The sequence below is a fragment of the Microcaecilia unicolor genome, chromosome 6 (assembly GCF_901765095.1).
Source record: "Microcaecilia unicolor chromosome 6, aMicUni1.1, whole genome shotgun sequence".
Lineage (NCBI taxonomy): Eukaryota > Metazoa > Chordata > Amphibia > Gymnophiona > Siphonopidae > Microcaecilia > Microcaecilia unicolor.
The window spans coordinates 345,208,384-345,230,722 of record NC_044036.1 but is presented as its reverse complement, the minus strand read 5'-3'; the positions used below and the strand labels follow the sequence as shown (position 1 = coordinate 345,230,722).

Here is a 22,339-nt window from a genome sequence, read left to right as displayed (position 1 = left end):
CTGGTATGGTGGTGCTTATGTACTTATATACTTATATGTACTTATGGTGCACTTTGGCTATTACGATGGCCTTACCTGGGTTTCATTTTGTGTTTCTGTATTTCTACCCTCCTCTCCCTTGGCCGACGGATTTCTTGTAGTCATGTGACTGTACTTGGAAATTCTTCACACTGAAACGCAGCCTTTTTCTAGTCCTTTACCTTGAGGGTATCTTGTAAATACAGGCTGGGCTCTCTGCCTCTCTTTACCGAAGACAAGATCAAGGCTGCAGTTTAGGGGCCATAACAGCAGGGAATGGAGAAGGGTGCCAGTACATGGTCTTCATGGCTTGTTACAGAACTTCCTTTTGATGCCAATTCACCACTGTTTTGTTTCTGGTGGTACATTCTTTCATGAATTTATTCTTTACCTTTTCTTCTAGCTATGACATGGTGCATTATGGGCATTCAAATCAGCTGCGGCAGGCTCGTGCCATGGGTGATTACCTCATCGCTGGTGTTCATACAGATGGTAAGATGTGGCCTTTGCATTCCCTCTAGTGAGCTGTGTTGATCTTTGTCCTTCTGGATTCGCTGGCTGGGTATGGGTGGGGGAAGGATTATGTGGATTAGAGGTGATGAATAAAGCAGCCTAGACAATTTATCTGTCACTGTGTGGAAGTTGAGGACCTTAGAGTGAGTAATACGGTTGGCATCTGTCAGGGCTCCATTACCTGCAGGATCAGTATTAAAATGGTTCATACCCCGTCCTCTTCTCAACAACTATCCTTACCAGCAAACACAGAGAACAACTTTCAGAGCTGTTTACATGAGTAAAAAAACATCTTACCTTGCTGTCTGAAAAATTCTCTCCCTCAATTTGGCTGAAAGTCCCCTTTTCTTACATAGTTTCAAGTTTTATTCAATCTTGATAGTTCAGTCACTGTCTGAGCAGTTTACAATAAAATACGATTATAAAAAAAAACTACAAATAACAATAGAAAAGTAATAGGATAAAATAAAAAGAATATAATAAATAATACATCCACTATAAACGTACTGCTTGTGGTTGATGTCCCACCCGTCAGGGGGCGAGACAAAGGAGCCCGAAGCCTGAAAGGCAGGTTTGTAAGTCAGGTTAGGTTGTGGGAAAAAAGCATCTCTAAACAAGAAAGTTTTTAGCTCCGATTTTAAAAGTGGAGTGGGATTTTTCCAACCTTAGGTGTAACAGCAATGAATTCCACAAAGTCATTAACATTATTCCTGAATCATACACAGGCAACCCTTTCATTGTACACCTGTTCATACCCATTCTAACCAATCAAAATTACTTTTATTCTGTGTAATTATTGTGGTGCTTTAGTTCCAAGGCACAACATCTGGAAGCTAAAGGCTTGTCCTATCTGTCTTCAGCTTGCTAGTTTAAAACAGGAGCTCAGCAAACTTAAGCAGGAATTGGATGCAATTAAAACAGCTTCTATCACTGCACACGATCATCCCAATTTCTCAAAAACTGCCTCAAACAATAAAAAGATCTAATAATAGATGGATCACAGTAGGCTCAGGTAGACTATGACAGGTGACACGAAGCATCCACCCTCACAATTGTTGCCCTTACAGAATTCTTTTGCTCCATTACAGCACTGTGATGATCCAGAAAATAGAAATAGGGTGGGGGGGGGGGGGGTTGCAATCTTGCTTCATTCTTCCTTGCAGGTTCAGGTGTTGAAAACCAAGCGTGACCCTGCTGGTAGATTTTTGCTTCTACACGTATTATTGAATAATTTAGCTTTTACCCTGTCGCTGTTTATGCACCCAACGAATCTCAGGGGGAATTTTTTGGCAGGATGGTCCAATCTGATCCCTATGGTAAACTGGTGTTAGGAGGCGACTTTAATGCATCTTTTGACCCAGCCTTGGATAGGTCTGGTGCAGTGTCGGGAATAGATGTTAAAAATTCTAAAGCGTTGGTTGGTCTGGCTCGATCTCTAGCTGTGTGCGATGCGTGGTGTCTACATCATCCAAAGGGAAGGGATTATTCTTTCTATTCCTATGCTCATGATTCATACTCCCGTATTGATCATTTGTTATTTGAAATCTCATTGATTCAGGGGGGTGGTCTCTCAGGTATTGGCCCCATTACCATTTCGGACCACGCTCTGACCTGGGTTCAGCTTTCATCCTTTTGTGAGGAAGATAAGAACAGTAGGTGGACTTTGAACACCTCTTTGCTGAAGGAGGATAAGATCTTAACCAACTATAGAACACTCTTGAGGGAATATCTTGATACTAATTTGAACTCGGGTCCTTCTCTGGGGATTGGGATGCTTTAAAGGCTGTAACGAGGGGGTTCTTTCTAAAACAGGCAAGGGCACGGGCCAGGCGAAAGGAAGTTGCTGACTGCATTTCACAGTTGTCCCACTTGGAGGATCTCCATAAGTCCTCTCATTCGATCTACTCTGAGGCAGATCCAAGCTCTCCGGTTAAAATTAGACAATATTTACTCGGACCAATTGCAATTTATCCGGTGTCAACAACAGCAACTTCAGTATTTTAATCATAATAAGCCTGGGCATTTATTGGCCCTTAAATTGAGGCAGCAAAGATTTGATCGTACTATTCTTCGCATTGGAGACGGTAAGAACACAGTGCTGACTAGGTCTTCTTTGATTTATGTGGCGCCCTTTTTTCTGAGATTCTCAGTTATAATTTGAAGGATTAAAACACTATATTTGTCCAAGTTTAAGAGCGGTTTGGTACGATCACTTGACCTATACAGTGGGGGAAATAAGTATTTGATCCCTTGCTGATTTTGTAAGTTTGCCCACTGACAAAGACATGAGCAGCCCATAATTGAAGGGTAGGTTATTGGTAACAGTGAGAGATAGCACATCACAAATTAAATCCGGAAAATCACATTGTGGAAAGTATATGAATTTATTTGCATTCTGCAGAGGGAAATAAGTATTTGATCCCCCACCAACCAGTAAGAGATCTGGCCCCTACAGACCAGGTAGATGCTCCAAATCAACTCGTTACCTGCATGACAGACAGCTGTCGGCAATGGTCACCTGTATGAAAGACACCTGTCCACAGACTCAGTGAATCAGTCAGACTCTAACCTCTACAAAATGGCCAAGAGCAAGGAGCTGTCTAAGGATGTCAGGGACAAGATCATACACCTGCACAAGGCTGGAATGGGCTACAAAACCATCAGTAAGACGCTGGGCGAGAAGGAGACAACTGTTGGTGCCATAGTAAGAAAATGGAAGAAGTACAAAATGACTGTCAATCGACAAAGATCTGGGGCTCCACGCAAAATCTCACCTCGTGGGGTATCCTTGATCATGAGGAAGGTTAGAAATCAGCCTACAACTACAAAGGGGGAACTTGTCAATGATCTCAAGGCAGCTGGGACCACTGTCACCACGAAAACCATTGGTAACACATTACGACATAACGGATTGCAATCCTGCAGTGCCCGCAAGGTCCCCCTGCTCCGGAAGGCACATGTGACGGCCCGTCTGAAGTTTGCCAGTGAACACCTGGATGATGCCGAGAGTGATTGGGAGAAGGTGCTGTGGTCAGATGAGACAAAAATTGAGCTCTTTGGCATGAACTCAACTCGCCGTGTTTGGAGGAAGAGAAATGCTGCCTATGACCCAAAGAACACCGTCCCCACTGTCAAGCATGGAGGTGGAAATGTTATGTTTTGGGGGTGTTTCTCTGCTAAGGGCACAGGACTACTTCACCGCATCAATGGGAGAATGGATGGGGCCATGTACCGTACAATTCTGAGTGACAACCTCCTTCCCTCCGCCAGGGCCTTAAAAATGGGTCGTGGCTGGGTCTTCCAGCACGACAATGACCCAAAACATACAGCCAAGGCAACAAAGGAGTGGCTCAGGAAGAAGCACATTAGGGTCATGGAGTGGCCTAGCCAGTCACCAGACCTTAATCCCATTGAAAACTTATGGAGGGAGCTGAAGCTGCGAGTTGCCAAGCGACAGCCCAGAACTCTTAATGATTTAGAGATGATCTGCAAAGAGGAGTGGACCAAAATTCCTCCTGACATGTGTGCAAACCTCATCATCAACTACAGAAGATGTCTGACCGCTGTGCTTGCCAACAAGGGTTTTGCCACCAAGTATTAGGTCTTGTTTGCCAGAGGGATTAAATACTTATTTCCCTCTGCAGAATGCAAATAAATTCATATACTTTCCACAATGTGATTTTCCGGATTTAATTTGTGATGTGCTATCTCTCACTGTTACCAATAACCTACCCTTCAATTATGGGCTGCTCATGTCTTTGTCAGTGGGCAAACTTACAAAATCAGCAAGGGATCAAATACTTATTTCCCCCACTGTAAGCTGTGCTTAAGTATATCAGGAAAGAGAAGCCGGCGGAGGGGGGGCCTCTTGCCTAACCAGCAATTTGTGAAAACTAAAATGTATGTCCTACTACTACTATTTAACATTTCTAAAGCGCTACCAGGGTTACGCAGCGCTGTACAATCTAACAAAGGAGCTTTCAATCTAAAGGACAAAAAAGTGCAGTCAATCAAATTGGGGGCAGTCTAGATTTCCTAGAACCCTCTCCTTTTGGTAAGATCCCCCTTTTCTCTCTCCCTCATTCAGAGCGCCTTGGATACTGAGGATTCCCCAGAGGCTGTCCTACCCCACAGGCTTATGTGCTTAAATATTTACATCCTGCACATAGATTCATATGACTTACAAAAAGGAATACTTTTATTGTGTGGAGGAGTGGCCTAGTGGTTAGGGTGGTGGACTTTGGTCCTGAGGAACTGAGTTTGATTCCCACTTCAGGCACAGGCAGCTCCTTGTGACTCTGGGCAAGTCACTTAACCCTCCATTGCCCCATGTAAGCCGCATTGAGCCTGCCATGAGTGGGAAAGCGCAGGGTACAAATGTAACAAAAATAAAATAGATACTATTGGAGATTCTACATGGAATGTTGCTACTATTGGAGATTCTACATGGAATGTTGCTACTGTTGGAGATTCTACATGGAATGTTGCTACTATTGGAGATTCTACATGGAATGTTGCTACTGTTGGAGATTCTACATGGAATGTTGCTATTCCACTAGAAGTCGGCCCTTGCAGATCACCAATGTGGCCGCGCAGGCTTCTGCTTCTGTGAGTCTGACGTCCTGCACGTATGTGCAGGACGTCAGACTCACAGAAATAGAAGCCTGCGCAGCCTTCTACATGGAATGTTGCTAGTGGAATAGCAACATTCCATGTAGAATCTCCAACAGTAGCAACATTCCATGTAGAAGGCTGCGCAGGCTTCTGTTTCTGTGAGTCTGACGTCCTGCACGTACGTGCAGGACGTCAGACTCACAGAAGCAGAAGCCTGCGCGGCCACATAGGTGATCTGCAAGGGCCGACTTCTAGTGGAATAGCAACATTCCATGTAGAATCTCAAATAGTAGCAACAGTGGAGGAGTGGCCTAGTGGTTAGGGTGGTGGACTTTGGTCCTGGGGAACTAAGGAACTGAGTTCGATTCCCGGCACAGGCAGCTCCTTGTGACTCTGGGCAAGTCACTTAACCCTCCATCGCCCCATGTAAGCCGCATTGAGCCTGCCATGAGTGGGAAAGCGAGGGGTACAAATGTAACAAAACAAACAAAAAAAAAAACCAACCTGAGGAGAATACAGCTGAAAGCATACCTCAGAAAAATGAAACTCCCCTTCAGGGGCACAACAGGCGGCAAGAGAGTCCCTATTCTCAGAGAATGAAGAGAGGAAAGAAACTTCTGTTAAAGTAAAATAAAGCAGAGGGAGTGGGGAGAGACGGAGAGTGGGACCATTCTCCCAGTGCGTTCTCTCCATAGCCTGCTATGCTGTCTCTAATCTTTAAACTTTGTTGTGTCTTTTGAACTAGAGGAGATTGCTAAGCACAAGGGCCCCCCAGTTTTCACCCAGGAAGAGAGGTACAAAATGGTGCGAGCCATCAAATGGGTGGATGAAATCGTGGCCGGTGCTCCATACGTGACGACGCTGGAAACCCTGGACAAATATAACTGTGACTTCTGCGTGCATGGAAGTGAGTGGGATTTCACTGCTTTTAGTCCAGCCTTAGATTCCTTGTTCTCACTTTCTTAGCTCTTCCTATTTACTGTACGGTATGAGCACTGTTCCTTCCTGCCTGTTGTCATTATTTTTTTAATTTTGTCTTTCTTGGACTCATCTGTTTCTATATTACTTTGTTGTTTTATCTGTCTTAATTGAACACAAGAATAGCTATACTGGGTTAGACCTGTGGTCCCTCTAGCCCAGTATCCTGCTTCTAATAGTGGCCAATTCAGGTCACAATTACCTGACAGAATCCCAAATATTTATTTGGATTTTGCTCACACCCTTTTCAGTAGTAGTAGCAAGATTCATGCTTTCCCCCAAGTCTGTTTTAATAGCAGAGTATAGACATTTCCTCCAGGAACTTCTCCAAATGTTTTTTTTTTAACTCCAGTATGCCACAAAGAACTTCCCGATCTTAGCTGTGGTACTGGCTGCAGAGGAGAGGTGTTTCCCAGTGACAAATCACAGAACCAATGAGGGAGGGGGAAAAATGTCTCTGAGTTTTCTGAAGAAAATTATATGGTTATTTTTGTCTGGGTTCAACCTCACCTTTAACTGAGCAGTAAATCTCATTTTTCATAGAGTTCTAACATTTCTTTTTTGCAGATGATATCACATTAACCATTGATGGCAGAGACACATATGAAGAGGTGAAGAAGGCCGGAAGATACAGGTGAGGGGTGGTGGTATATGCAGAGCAGTCACAAGAGTGAGAGAGAAGGAGGTGAGTGAGCATTGTGTTAGAGGGGGGGAGAGCAGTTTGGCAGGAGACAGGAGGAGAGTACTAAAGGAAGAGATCTAGAGAAGGTTAGAGAGGGAAGCAGTCACATTGGGGGTGGGGGGCTATGATAGAGCAGTGGAAGTAAGGGAAGAAGGTGGCAGCTAGCCAGTAAGATGTGGGGTAGGAAAAGGACTTTTTGTTTTATTAAAGTTTCTATACTTCCTAGATTCTAAAATCTGCAACCCTCGTATTATCTGAACCACCTTCATATTGGCCTATTGCTAGTATTCTATTGTTTGTGAAAATAGCTGAATCATTGGTGTTGGCCAATTGGATAATCTTGCAGTTTTGGAAAAATTTCAACATGGATTCAGAAGTGTGCTTAGTATGGAGACCTTGCTTCTCTCATTGATTACTTCAGTGAAGAACATTTTAAGCAAAGGAAGTCGGGCTTTGTTACTAGTGTTTGATTTTATCGGCTGCGTTCAACATGGTTGATCATGAAATACTTTTGCACAAATTGTCTAAATGTGGTATTGGAAGCACAGTGTTTGACTGGTTTTAATCGTTCCTATGCAGTGAAAAAAGACGGAACTTTTTCTATTGATGCCCACCGTGTGGAGTCCTTCAGGGTTCCCCCTTGTCACCTATACTTTTTAATATTTGTATTGATTCAAACTAGTCAAATTTGACCTTCACATTTCCATTCTTCAAGAGAATAAGGTATAAATGATTATTGGAATCAACGTTTTTCTTATAAAGCCATAGAAGTATGGAACGGTCTTCCTTTTTTAGTTAGACGTCAACCATCTTAGGGAGTGATGCTGGACCCTGGTGGGGGGGGGAGGTTGGGGACGGTCTTAAGAAAGGAGAGGGAATGGTGCTGGACTCGGTGATGGAGAGTTTGAAGAAGGGAGAGGGAATGGTGCTGGACCCGGTGGTGGAGGATTTGAAGAATGGAGAGGAAGTGGTGCTGGAGCTGGAGGGGATGTTTGAAGGAATAGGGAGTGGTGCAGGACCCGAGGTGGGGTTTGAAGGAGGAAGCAAGAGTGGTACTGGACTCATGGGAGGCTGAGGGAAAAAGAGGGAGATCCTGGACTAGGGATGGAGGTGGAAGATGATGTGCTGGACCCATGGAGGGGAGCTGGAGGGAGGGGGAGAGGTGCTGAACCTGGAGTGGGGTAGGGGGACAGGAGAGATACCAGAATATGGGAGAGGGAACTGGGTAGAGAGGAGGAAGATGGCAGAGTGCTGGGCAGAAGGGGGAGATGGTGAGAACTTGGAGGGAGGGAGAGAGTAAGAGAAGGGGAGAGATGCTAGACCCACAGGAGATGCAGCTGTGTAGGTGGTAAACCACAATTATCAGGTTGCCACTACAAGTTAATAAAATAAAAGAGGAGGAAAGAAATAGTATATACAATATACGGAATGAAATCTCTATAAACCTGGGGGATGTAATGGTGCAATTTGACAAACTGAAGAGTAGCAAATCTCCTGGACCGGATGGTATTCATCCCAGAGTACTGATAGAATTGAAAAATGAACTTGTGGAACTATTGTTTGTAATTTGTAATTTATCTTTAAAATCAAGCATGGTACTGGAAGATTGGAGGGTGGCCAATGTAGCGCCAATTTTTAAAAAAGGTTCCAGAGGAGATCCGGGAAATTATAGACCAGTGAGCCTGATGTTGGTGCCAGGCAAAATGGTAGAGACTATTATAAAGAACAAAATTACAGAGCATATTCAAAAGCATGGATTAATGAGTCAAAGCCAACATGGATTTGCCTCACCAATCTATTACATTTCTTTCAAGGGATGAACAAACATGTGGATAAAGGTGAGCCAGTCGATATTGTGTATCTGGATTTTCAAAAGGCATTTGACAAAGTACCACAGGAAAGACTCCAGAGGAAATTGGAGAGTCATGGGATAGGAGGTAGTGTTCTATTGTGGATTAAAAAAACTGGTTAAAAGATAGAAAACAGAGAGTAGGGTTAAATGGTCAGTATTCTCAATGGAGAAAGGTAAATAGTGGGGTCTGTGCTGGGACCGCTGCTTTTTAACATATTTATAAATGATCTAGAGATGGGAGTAACTAGTGTAATTAAATTTGCTGACAACACAAAGTTGTTAAATTGCAAGAGGATTGTGACAAATTACAAGAGGACCTTACGAGACTGGGAGACCGGGCATCCAAACGGCAGATGACGTTTAATGTGAGCAACTGCAAAGTGATGCATGTGGGAAAGAGGAACCCAAATTATAGCTATGTAATGCAAGGTTCCACGTCACCGACCAGGAAAGGCATGTAGGCGTCATCGTTGATGATACGTTGAAACCCTCTACTCAGTGTGTGGCGGCGGCTAAGAAAGCAAACAGAACGTTAGGTATTATTAGGAAAGGAATATAAAACAAAAATGTGGACATTATAATGCCTTTGTATCACTCCATGTTGTGACCACACCTCGAATATTGTGTTCAATTCTGGTCGCCGCATCTCAAAAAAAGATATAGTGGAATTAGAAAAGGTACAGAGAAGGGCGACGAAAATGATAAAGGGGATGGGACGACTTCCCTATGAGGAAAGGCTAAAGTGGTTAGGCCTCTTCAGCTTGGAGAAAAGATGGCTGAGGGAGATATGGTAGAGGTCTATAAAATAATGAGTGGAGCGTAATGGGTAGACATGAATCACTTGTTTACTCTTTCCAAAAATACTAGGAGGCACGCAATGAAGCTACAAAGTAGTACATTTAAAACGAATCGGAAAAAAATATTTCTTCACTCAACGTGTAATTAAACTCTGGAATTCTTTGCCAGAGAGTGTAGTAAAAGCAGTTAGCTTATCGGGGTTTAAAAAAGGTTTGGATGGCTTCCTAAAGGAAAAGTCCATAGACCATTAACACGGACGTTGGGAAAGTCCACTGCTTATTTATAGAATAAGCAGCATAGAATGTGTTGTACTGTTTTGGGATCTTGCCAGGCACTTGTGACCTGGATTGGCCACTGTTGGAAACAGGATGCTGGCCTTGTTGGGCCTTCGGTCTGTCCCAATATGGCAATATTTATGTACCTATGTACTTATGACTAATATGAGGCTCTTTTCTTTAATGGTTTTTCAGTTTTCTTCCTATCACAGTATTTTGTTTAGGATTGATGTCTCTAAAGATGAGGAATCCTGTAACTAGACCCTTTTAATCACAGGAATGCATGAGCCCAGTGTGTTTTTCTTGCAGGGAGTGTAAGCGCACCCAAGGCGTCTCCACTACAGACCTGGTGGGCAGAATGCTTCTCATGACCAAAGCACACCACAGCAACATTGTGAGTAGCCACACCATGCCCATGTTTGAAGCACTTGTTGGTCTTTTCTGGTTTTATAGGGTTTTCCATGAGTTCAGAGATTGTTGTAGGATCATAATATGTTTCTATGAACAGGGTTTACATGCATGGAGATCTCATGTAAATGCCTCAGGCATTCTTGAGAAGCAGAGCCATGAGCTCATGGGGCAGACAGACTAGCCTTGAGCAGTATAACAAGGTGCACAGTTAACTTTTATTTAAAAAGCAGTGGCTGGTATGCTTGGTTGCAGGTCTATTGCTCCTTTCTACATTGCTCTAGCTAAGATTGTGTCCCAGCAGATTTCTCAGCTATAGAAGTGTGGCACTGAAAGGAATCATTTGAACCATGTAAACTGTGTGTGTCCTTTTAGGGTGAGGTCAAATTTATCTTATTAGATTTTTATTTATTTATTTAGATTTTGCTCACACCTTTTTCAGTAGTAGCTCTAGGTGAGTTACATTCAGGTACTCTGGATATTTCTCTGTCCCAGGAGGGCTCACAATCTAAGTTTGTACATGAGGCAATATAGGGTTTGCCCAAGATCACAAGGAGCAGCAGTGGGATTTGAACCGGCCACCTCTGGATTGCAAGACCGGTGCTCTACTAACCACTAGGCCACTCCTCCACTGTGTTGGATTGTAATTGTCAGGCCTCTTAACACTTAATGTCTCTAAAGCCTTAATATCCTGGAGTATAACATTGGCACACCAGCACACACCTGAAGCCTCTTTATTTTCTGAAATTTCCTTTATTGAATAAATATAGATAGTTTACTCACAGTCAGATGTTCAGAAGTGTTGCCCCAGGGTAGGGTTACCATATGGCTCCAGAAAAAGGAGGACAGATTGAGCCAGCCGGGTTTTACTTCCATTGCTTGAAAGCAATGGAAGTAAAACCTGGCTGGCTCGATCCGTCCTCCTTTATCTGAAGCCATATGGTAACCCTACCCCAGGGCAACAGAGACTCCGTAATTCTGAGAGCTGAATCAGTGGTTGGAGGTAGAAATCTGAAGAAAGGCAATGTGGAGTAGAGGAGTAGCCTAGTAGTTAGTGCAGTGGACTTTGATCCTGGGGAACTGAGTTTGATTCCCACTGCAACTCCTTGTGACTCTGGGCAAGTCACTTAACCCTCCATTGCCCCGGGTACAAAATATGTACCTTTATATATGTAAACCGCTTTGAATGTAGTTACAAAATATCTCAGAAAGGCGGCATATCAAGTCCCATTTCCCTTTCCCCCTTTCCCTTATGACTTCACAATATCAGAAGTGAGCCAAGTATTGGGCAATCAAGCCATTGTGACATCACTGATGAGGTTGGCTCTTATTGGTGGAATGAGTGGAGGAGTAGCCTAGTGGTTAGTGCAATGGACTTTAAGCCATTGTGACATCACTGATGAGGTTGGCTCTTATTGGTGGAATGAGTGGAGGAGTAGCCTAGTGGTTAGTGCAGTGGACTTTGATCCTGGGGAACTGGGTTAAATTCCCACTGCAGCTCCTTGTGACTCTGGGCAAGTCACTTAACCCTCCATTGTCCCTGGTACAAAATAAGTACCTGAATATATGTAAACCGCTTTGAATGTAGTTGCAAAAACCTCAGAAAGGCAGTATATCAAGTCCCATTTCCCTTTCCCTTTATTGTAGAGGTGAGAAAATAGTTAAACAGATGCCAGGTGGTTCAGAGCTGGGTGGCTAGAATATGCAATACCTTATTAGAGAGTATTAACGAGGTAAAAAACGAGTTCATTACAGGGAGTTTAGCAGGAAAAGTGCTGTCTAAAGCAAGATGCAGAATGCCTCATAGTAAACATAGTAGATGACGGCAGAAAAAGACCTGCACGGTCCATCCAGTCTGCCCAACAAGATAAACTCACATGTGCCATTTTTTGTGTATACCTTACCTTGATTTGTACCTGTGTTTTTCAGGGCACAGACCGTATAAGTCTGCCCAGCACTATCCCTGCCTCCCAACCACCAGCCCTGGCACAGACCGTATAAGTCTGGCCAGCACTATCCCCGCCCCACCTCCCACCACCGGCTCTGGCACAGACTGTATAAGTCTGCCCAGCACTATCCCCATCTCCCAACCTCCAGCCTCGCCTCCCACCACCGGCTCTGGCACAGACCGTATAAGTCTGGCCAGCACTATCCCCACCTCCCAAGCACCAGCCCTACCTCCCACCACTGGCTAAGCTTCTGGGGATCATGGAGGAAGAGAGGCCAAGAAGGGGCTTACAGGCCCAGGGAGGAGGAGGTAAAGGAACCAATAGGGACAGAGCCTGCCATCAGGTAGCAGGGGTGGTCCCAGAGGGCAGCCTTGATTGGAGGGAAAGGTCATACCTGGCTGACCTCCCGGGACAGATAGTAAGAATGACCAGGAAATGATAGCAGGTAGACCAAGGAGCCAGGCTTGGTTGAGAAAGAGAAGAGGTCTTTGCAGCAGGGTAGACCAATAGTAACAGTTCTTATACAGACAGGCAGGGGTGACTCCTTTACATGTGAGACTACATTACACACAATGCTTTGCTCATATATCTTTGCAATATGGACTTTAGCAGTAAAATCCTTAGAAGTTAAACATATTTTAGGGTCACATTATAAACTAGTGTAAGGCTGTTGGATGACAGAACAGTAAACCATGGGGGTGTGGAGTACAGCGTGACATGCTATAACTGCGAAACCATAGAGGGATCATATCTTGATAGACATTTGGAAATCTCAGTTAATGATTTATTACCAGTATCGAGGCCGGTATTCAGGAGCGGCTCCTACCTGGAGAAAATTAAAACAGCAGTAAAAGAAATATAAGGTGATTCCTTTTTTACTGGACTAACATAATACAAATTTGACTACCTCTTCTTCAGGTCAGGGTAGTAGCAAAAGGGATTTAGCTCTTGAAAGTTAGTCAGAAGTACGTTAAGTACGTTAAGTAGTAGTAGTAATCCTGTAAAAAGGTATCCCTTTATATTTTGTGATTATACATTAACCGTTTATTTCTATACTAGTGGAACCCAGCCCGTTTCCTCAACAAAGAAACGGGCCCTAGGAAGGCTCTCTTGTAAGCGATTTTTTTGTCTCTCCCCTGCCCTCCCCTCCATGGCCAGCGATTCTCCTCTTCCCTGCCCTCCCATCCGTGTCCCACAATTCTCTTCTCTTCTCTCCTGTCCTATCCTGTCCTCTCCTCCCATCCCATCCCATCCACGTCCATCGATTCTGCTCTGCTCTGCCCTCGATGTCCCGCGATTCTATCTTCCTTTGTACCTCATCGTTTTTTGGCTGGCCTGACTGGCTTCCCTTCCGTTGGTAACATCCTGACGTCAGCTCGCCTCCAGCGTTCCCTTCCCTCTCACTGTTCCGCCCTCTGACGTCATTACGTTTTGACGTGAGGGCTCGGCAGTGAGGGGGAGTGGAACGCTGGAGGCTGGCTGACGTCATGAGATGTTACGAAGCCAGACAGCGATGGAACGTTGGAGGTGCAAATTATTGTATAGGATATTCAAGAGGAATAAGAAACACATCAGGCACACTACTTTATCCTAGAAAATAAATATGCACATAACTCCAACCAATTTGGTGGGGGAGGCAGAAAATGGAGTTCAAATTCTGTCGCAGAAAGCAAGAGAGAAAGTTTTGTGAATGTTTATGTTCATCTTAGGTAAAGACCTTTTACTGAGCTTTGCAGCAGCCAAAGGAATGAGTTTTCTTTCTTGCTTCTGTCCTGGTATGTGATGCAGGGGGCAGGTACCTCATTCCTCCCCCTGACCTGCACAGTAGAGTGGCAGGTACTTTCATGGTTTGGGGATATTATTACTAGCTTTCTAGCTATTCCTCTAACCTGAGTCTTTCTCTTCAGGATGAAAATTCAGATTACCAGCAGCACACAGATAACTTTGGCAAGGTGAGTAGATGCCCATAGCTCTTTCTACAAAATAAACTCAGGATTTTGCTTAATCACTTGTAATTTGCTCCACTCCTCCCATAGAGGAGGATGTTAGCTTGTTTTGGGGTTTTTTGTGGGGGTGGGGAGTAGGTGATGTTCTGCTTTGGGTAAGCTTCCCATGGAGAGTGAGGGGGAAGTACAGAGCTGTGTAATGACTAGGAAACATGGTTTCACACCACCTGGTGTTTACATCTTAGTTCTTAGGTGTCCTGCTTCTTTGTGGACAGACAGTGTTGTCCTGTGACTTTTAGTTAACATAGTCTTGTGCTTGACCTTTGGTGGTCTTTCTCCTCACTCCTGATTTTCTTTTCATTTGTTAGGGTCCAAAAGGCCACAGCCCCTGGACAGGTGTGTCTCAGTTCTTGCAGACATCTCAGAAGATCATCCAGTTTGCCTCTGGAAAGGAGCCGGAGCCAGGGGATACAATCATATACGTGGCTGGAGCATTTGACCTGTTCCGTATCATTAGGCTCAGGTTGACTGGGCATGGAATATTATTGTAGAGACTGAGGAAGAAGAATGTGAGGGTCCCAGTGCTACACCCTTCTATTTATTATGGAAGCCCCTGGGTGCTGCAAATTTCTTCTAGCTTTGCAGTTCTGACTGGCCTGCCACTATGATCTTGTTCTTCTCTACCAATAGTTGCCCCTAACACCTCCTCCACTCAGGCACCACCTCAAGCTGCCCCTACTAATACCACTACATCCCTCTCTTCTGCCAACTGTAGTTCAGACCTCTCCCTCTCACCTAACGTGCCCACTGTATGCCATACCTCCAGCAGTGCCTGCCCTCTGCATCACATCCCACCTGCTAGACACAGCAGCTCTGCATGAATGCTCCATCTCAAATTGTGATCTGCACAAGATTGAGTCAGTACAGATTTTTATTCATTATATATCTGTTGCTTTGGACACTTATTAATATGAGGTAAGAGTTGAGTGAAGAAGAATAGTAAGTCAGGTTTTGAGGCAAGAATAATGAGTTAACCTATTGCTGGTTTAGAAATTAGTACACGGTAACTGAGATCCTTAACCAAAGCTGCAGATATTGGGCATGTGGATTTCTTGGAGAAGGTGCATAGACTGGCAGAAAAACCCTACATCATCGTTGGACTCCACTTTGATCAGGTTATAGTACAGCCCACTGGAACTCAAACACCTGGTGTCTGGGCATGTAGGGGAGCATGAATGGACAGAGATAGAAGGACCAAATGGCACAATGTGTTTGGAGGGGGGGGTGGGGGAGAAATAACAGCGCCCCTAAAAGAAAGATTCCCTACCATTCTCACCAGACCAACCTAGAACCTGTGGGTTATGCCACAGATAGACCAACAGATAGAGGGGGGAAAAAAGTCCTGCACCATGCAGTCTTAAATGCTCAGTATTTCTCTGCCTCCAGCAGTTGGTGACGGGCAGACCATGCAGAACTTGGACTGGTTACTGAAGCAGCTCCTGACCTAATTGGAGAACTCAGTTGAGCAGAGGGTACTTCACTTGAGGTTTTAAACTCCCAAAACAAACAAACAAAAAGGACATATAGCAAATTTAATTTGATCTGGGGCAGGATTGATACTCTGAGGATTCCGAGTTCTTCCTCTTTCTTTTTCATCCAAATAGAGTGCATCGTCTCTAAGCTTGAATGCTGTGCATCCTCCTGTACGTTTGTTCTGTCCTGAATGGAGTTTGATTCTGCCACTTAAGGCAGTGGGACTTCTGTCCTTTGACCTCCTTTAAGGAGTGTCTTGGAAGAATCTCACCCTTTATGTAGTTATTCTCGATTTCTATCTAATCTTTGAGAATTTTCAGCACAGGTATTAACATGGACAGATCTTTTCTCCGGTTCACGGAAGCAGGTGTGTTGATTTAAATAATTCTGTACTTTCTTTCAGAGGGAGTGTCCTCATTTTAGGTAGATCAAATCTTTACTTTTGTTGCTTGACCATTGTGTATGTTAGAAGTACAATGAAGTGATCTACCGATTTCCAAGGTTGGACAGATTGATTTTTCTCTTTGCAGGTTTCAGGTAAGGTGAACCAATTTCTAAAACTTATTACTCAGTAGCTGAAGTAATATTCATTGGCATTAATATTTAATTTCAAAAGGAAGCAACCTCCTAAGGTTTGAAAAATTTCTACCAGAGCTATTTCAGCTTTATGGGCAGAGTTGCGAACGATACTTCTGATTCATAGCTGCAAACTGGTGATATAGTCATTACTTTTTACATTCACAAAGCTTCAGACTCCAGGTAGAAGCATTACTGTATATTGCATTTGTGACTGAATTTTTCAGGCAGAAATTTTAGAGCCCCACCTTTCTTGGGAACTGTTTTGATATATCCCATAGGTACTGGACTGGCCTGGTGAGGACACTAAGAAAAGAAAAATTAGGTCTTATGTGCTAATTTTCTTTCCTTTAGTCCACCAGACCAGTCCAGAGGCCCTCCCTAATATATTTCCAGTTATTAAACCACTTTAATATACTTTAATATTGCTTTTTTCACTCTTTAATCAACAAGTTCTGTTCAGGTTTAATGTTCATTCTTTTTTTCTCTGTTTAACTTAAGAACGTAAGAGTTGTCCTTCTGGATTCGATCAAGTGTCCACCTAACCCTGTACTCTGTTTCCAATAGTGGCCAGTTCAGGTCCAAAATGTAGCAGTGTTCCATGCTACTTAACCTCAGGTTTAAGCGGTGGCTTTCTTCAGGTCTGTTTTAACAGTCTATGCACGTTTCCTCCATGAATTTGTCCAAACCAAGCTACATTAACTGCTTTTACCACTTGCTCCAACAATGTTGAGTGAAAAATATTTTCTTCACTTCTTCTATTTGTTTTAAATGTACTTCTAGTTTTTGTTCTTTTTGAAAGCGTAAACAATGGATTCAGGTTTACCTCTTCCACTCCATTCAGGATTTTCTTTTTTTTTTTTTTTTAAATCCTTTATTGCAACACTCAACAAGAATAGCAACAAATATTGTTTCAAAAGTCTCCATCGTAAATTAAACCAGTGAAACAGTCACTGTAACACAAACAAAACAATGATTTTCATTTCTTTAAAGTTTTTACATCTCCCCCCCCCCCCCCCAAGTCCTTGCCCAATTATTTTACTGAAAGAGAAACCAAGGGCCACACAATCCCTCTTCCATGCTGGATTTTATAGATCTCTATCATATCTCCCCTCAACCATTTTTTCCCAAGCTGAAAGCCTTTTCAATGTTTTTAATGATGATATGAGTATTATTAGTACAACAACTCAAGTGAAATTGAAAACAGATGGTCCATTACTGTGTCATTTGAAATACTATCTGGTCAATATTCAGAGTGATTTAAACAGCCTGCTTAAATTGCAGTTTATATGCTGGGTGCCAGTATTCAGTAGCAGTGAACTGGGCAGTGCCACTGAATATTGACTGGCCACTTTTCAAGTGGTCCAGAGAGGGGCATTCCAGAGGCAGGGTTGGGGAGAGGCCAGTAGTTATGCAGGCGCTGAATATCAGCCGGCACCTGCATAACAACTAGGCTGCAGCCTGAAGCTGCTTCGCCTTCCATCCCTCCCCAAGTATAGTTGTCACTTCCTCCTCCTGGCCCTCCCCTCATGTAATAGCAGTCCCCACCAGGACCTATCTGAAAAGACCTTTTTTAGTGGTGGTCAGGCAGGAGTGAACCTTATTCACTCCTGCCTCTCACAGCTCCAGTTAAAAATGGCTGCCATGACCTCTGCAGTAGCCTTGTGGTCCCACCGCTAGAAGCTGACCCGTAGAGGTAGTACCACAAGACTGCCACTAGAGGTTGTGACTGCCTTTATTAATTGGAGCCACCCTGTCCCAATCATCACTTGATCAGGTAGGCTTGAGGAGGGGTGCTACTATGACTGGGGGGCAGAAGGGGAACAGGAGGAAAAAACTGTTGACTGCAGTTATGCGAGTCCTGGACAGTATTCAACCAGGACCTGCCTAGGTTCTGGTGGTGAGATTGTCTGGTGAGAGCCAGATATTAAGTGCCAGTGCCTAGACATGGCCCAACATTGATGGGACTAATTTTAGCCAGTGACAGTCAGCATTAAAAAAAAAAATGCTGATCACCGCCATCTGAATATGGACCAGTAAACATGTAAGGCTGCATGATGCCCTTATTGGGCGAAGCACACAGGACTTCTTTTATTCTCTGTCTCCATTTGCTGGTCAATGGGAACACCCCCGTTCTGGACTGGTCTGGTGGGACTAAAGGAAAGAACATTTGTAGGTAAGACCTAATTTCTCCATCTTGTCAAGTTTTCGGTATACCCACAATGAATATTCATGAGAGAAATTTGCATGCAATCGAGGCAGTGCATGCAAATCTCTCTTACAAATATTCATTGTGGATATCCCAAAAATCTGACAGGACTAGGTTTAGTAACCACTGTGTTAGGGGAAGGAGGAAATTGGGATAGCAGAGTCCCAGAGGGACAGCAGGAGTCCTAAGGGAAGAGACCCATTAGGCTAAGTGACAACACAGCGCCCAAGAGATACCATGGTGAGACGAGTGACTGGGAGATGAGGGGAATGGCTGTCCTCCACTGAAAGGGATTTTGTTGGAATAAATTTCTCTCATCGTTTTTGGTCTTCTGTCTTGAGGTTATTATCAATTGTGTCTGCAGGAGGTGAATCGTTACAAAGGGAAGAACTATCCCATCATGAATGTGCATGAGAGGACACTGAGTGTGCTGGCCTGCCGGGTAAGTGTCACTTCTGGCTTCTCTCTGTTTTCTCTCATTCAGTATTTCTGCCATGAATATTGATCCCATCTTTCGCAGTTACCCTTGCAAATGCACTTCAGAATTTAGCTAGTTGGACTTGCATTCACCGTTTTCTCCTTGGCGGTTTCTGCTGTGATCTAAAAAACAGGGAGACGTAATGGGTCTGGTAGTGAATTTCCATCTCATACTGAGGCCCTTGAAAGGGGAATGGGACTTGATCTACTGCCTTTCTGTGGTTACAGTCAACGTGGTTTACATATTATATACAGGTACTTATTTTGTACCAGGGGCAATGGAGGGTTAAGTGACTTGCCCAGAGTCACAAGGAGCTGCAGTGGGAATCGAACCCAGTTCACCAGGATCAAAAATGGTTGTTGCACAGGGGCTAGTAGGATTGACCATTGTAACCAGCTTTAGAGATAAGGATTGACCATTGTAACCTGCTTTACAGATAAGGATTGACCATTGTAATCTACTTTAGAGATAAGGATTGACCATTGTAACCTGCTTTAGACATTTCACTCTTACACTTTTTTGTCAGTAGTGGTTTTAATAATTTTATTCTGGGTCACAGCCTTGAAACATTTTTGAACTTGCATCTGAAGTGGAAGGTTGAACTAATGGTTGTCCCCAAGCCTGTAGCTTTTCAGAAAATTACCAGAGTGTGTTTCTGCTTGCAGTATGTGTCTGAGGTTGTGATTGGCGCCCCTTATGCTGTGACAGCAGATCTGCTGGACCATTTCAAGGTGAGTCCCAGAAATTAAGCATAAAGAACATTGGACAGGACAGGGTGAGACGAGGTGAGAAGGGCAATGCTGAGTACAGAATAAAGTACAAATTTGCCATCTTGCAGGTAGAGTGGGTGTGTCATGGGAAGACCGAGGTCCCTGCAGACAAAGATGGTTCTGATCCCTACCTGGTAAGTTCCAAACTGCTACTGCTTTGCACTTTCTCAGAAACAAAAATTGAGGGAGGAAGTGTGTAAGGAAACCATTTTTCTGGTTGTGCATGAGGTCTGTAATATAAGGTTTCTTTTATGTTTCCAGGAGCCTAAGAGACGTGGGATCTTCCGCAGTGTGGACAGTGGTAACAGTCTGACCACAGATGATATTGTGCAGAGGATAATTAAGAACAGGTTGGTTGTGTGGATCTCTTAGTGCTGTTAATGGTGTCTGACTGTGGATTTGTTTTTCATGTAGAACGAAGGAAGAGTCTGAGCATGAGATAGGAGGTTATGCTTACTTAGCCCTTCTTTGAATACAATTGTGACTTATTGAAGATAGGCAATAAAACCAATTTGACACATTCCTTTGTTTTGGCACTACATATTCCTCCTTCAGGAGTCAAAAAAATTATCTCTGCAAGAGATAACATACAAACTATAAAATTACATAAAAGTATGATAAAAGTGATAATAAAAATTGAAAACAAAATTATAAATAAGCCACAGATGATAAAATGTAAAGGTAAGGGCTAGAGCATCCAATGATAACGCATCTATTTCAGACAAGGGTAAAATTCACTGAACTAGAAGCAAATAGTTTTAGAAAAAGTCTTGGAAAAAGCAAAAATATGTTGACTATGAAGTACTGTGATAGTAATATGACACAATATGGGATATGAACCATAACTTGCTACACAGAAAAGCACGGTTTAAGACATTTTTGTTTTAAATGGATATTGAATTGGGGATCCATATCAAGTTCTAATGGAAACCGCCATGGAACAGTCTGGGGCAAGCTCAATTCTATCCGCACCATAGCATGATTGGATAGTTTCTATGGTCCTATTTCTGCCAAAACGTGGGGCCAGAGGTCATGTGAAGGTAGAATATAGTCAATTCGGGCTTGGGTATCATGGACTCTAGAGTGATGAGTGTAGTCTTGCCAGTCAAACAAAAGGTCCAGCAAATCACAAAGCCTGGGGACTCCCTTAGTCTTATCAACCTGAATCTGAGCAGGAGCCACCGACTTATCTAAGGTGGGGCCAAACACCCCATTGAAATCTCCCCCCAGGACTAGACCCTCAAAATCCTAAAGGGAGTGGAGAAGTTGGTTATAGAATTGTTTGTCGTAGTTCTGTCCACAGTTAAATGACGTATAACGTATCTTCAGTCTCCAGCTATCACACAATGGTGGTGGCATCTAACCCCTTACGTAACAGGATAAATCACCCCTGCTTTTCTTTCCCCACAGCAGGAGATTCATTCAAGCCCCCAACCACCACTTGACCAGCTTGTTATGTTCAGGGAGGTTAAATGTGTCTCCAGTAAAAATACTATGGAGTCATGGTGTCTGTCCAGCACTGCCAATATCTTTTGGTGTATTTTTATGTCATTTTATAGTTTGTATCTTATCTCTTGCACAGATAATTTGTTTGACTCCTGAAGCAGGCGTATGTGGTGCCAAAGTGCAGAATTGCATCAAACTTAAGAATAGCCATACTGGGTTAGACCAGTGGTCCGTCTAGCCCAGTATCCTGCTTCCAACAGTGGCCAATCCAGGTCACAAGTACCTGACAGAAACCCAGTTAGTAGCACCATTCCATGCTACCAATCCTAGGGCAAGCAGTTGCTTCCCCATGTATGTCTTAATAGCAGACTGTGTACTGTTCCTCCAGGAACTTGTCCAAACCTTTTTTAAACCTAGAGTCAATTTTATTGCCTATTAAGCCATCTGTTGTGGAACCACGGTCGGTCTACCCCCTTATTTTATATTGCTGCTGTACAATTGTGACCTGCAGGTTGGAATTTGAAGCTCGAAACCAAAAGAAGGAAGCAAAGGAGCTGGCAGTGATGGAGGCCATAAAGAAACAGGAGCAGGAGAAGCAGAAGTTGAGGGAGGTGTTGCAGCTTTAGGAAGATGGCGAGAATTGAGTCTCTGCAGCCTGGACATACTGCCCTGTATCTGCATCTCTGGGGATTACTTTGCTACAGTCTGGTCCTCTGGCCCTTTGGAGGGCTGGAGAAAAGGAGGTTTTATTTTTAATTTTATTGAATTTGGTATTTAACAAAAAATAATTTGGTGATGCCTGAGCAGGGTTAGCCTTTGCTGGTGCCCTTGACATTTGATCTTGAATGGTCACTTAGCTGTAAGCACTAATTTCTATTTAAAGTTTTGCCTTTCTGTTGTATTTGAACAGCTGCAATTTTAAAATATCTCATAATAAAGGTAACAGAAGTTTCCCAGTGCTAAACAGTTTGATGCAGCAGAACCCAGAGTTGTGACTTTGATGGGCTTCTGCTGCCCTGACTTCCGTTTCTTTTCTCAGCTCTGATATGGGTGGGATATTAGAATCCAGAGTGACCTCTTCGTGGGTTAGGACCCATTTTACATCAAAATCTCTGAGAGTGATATTCAAAACAATGTAGACACTTAACTAGGGCTGTGCTTAAATTTATGCTGCTAGTTTCACTGAGCTCCTAAGAAGTGGGTGGATTTAAGGAGGGGGGGGGGGGGGGAGAGGGATAAGTTAAGAACTTAGCACTGATTTTTCAGCACTAGGCCACTATAATATAAGCTGATG

At 43.5% G+C, this 22,339-nt stretch overlaps 1 protein-coding gene across 1 annotated transcript in view; it reads left to right on the top strand.

Moving 5' to 3' along the window:
- The window catches only part of PCYT2 (phosphate cytidylyltransferase 2, ethanolamine), a 31,693-nt gene extending 9,679 nt beyond the window's left edge, over positions 1–22,014 (top strand). Inside the window, exons 2-13 of the mRNA XM_030205172.1 lie at positions 422–510; positions 5,891–6,052; positions 6,691–6,757; positions 10,040–10,124; positions 13,995–14,039; positions 14,402–14,540; positions 15,126–15,208; positions 18,716–18,793; positions 19,495–19,560; positions 19,668–19,733; positions 19,861–19,949; positions 21,557–22,014. Coding sequence (XP_030061032.1) covers positions 422–510; positions 5,891–6,052; positions 6,691–6,757; positions 10,040–10,124; positions 13,995–14,039; positions 14,402–14,540; positions 15,126–15,208; positions 18,716–18,793; positions 19,495–19,560; positions 19,668–19,733; positions 19,861–19,949; positions 21,557–21,671 — 1,084 coding nt within the window. The 3' untranslated portion in view covers positions 21,672–22,014. The remainder of the gene's footprint in view (positions 1–421; positions 511–5,890; positions 6,053–6,690; positions 6,758–10,039; positions 10,125–13,994; positions 14,040–14,401; positions 14,541–15,125; positions 15,209–18,715; positions 18,794–19,494; positions 19,561–19,667; positions 19,734–19,860; positions 19,950–21,556) is intronic.
- The last annotated feature ends 325 nt before the right edge of the window (positions 22,015–22,339 follow it).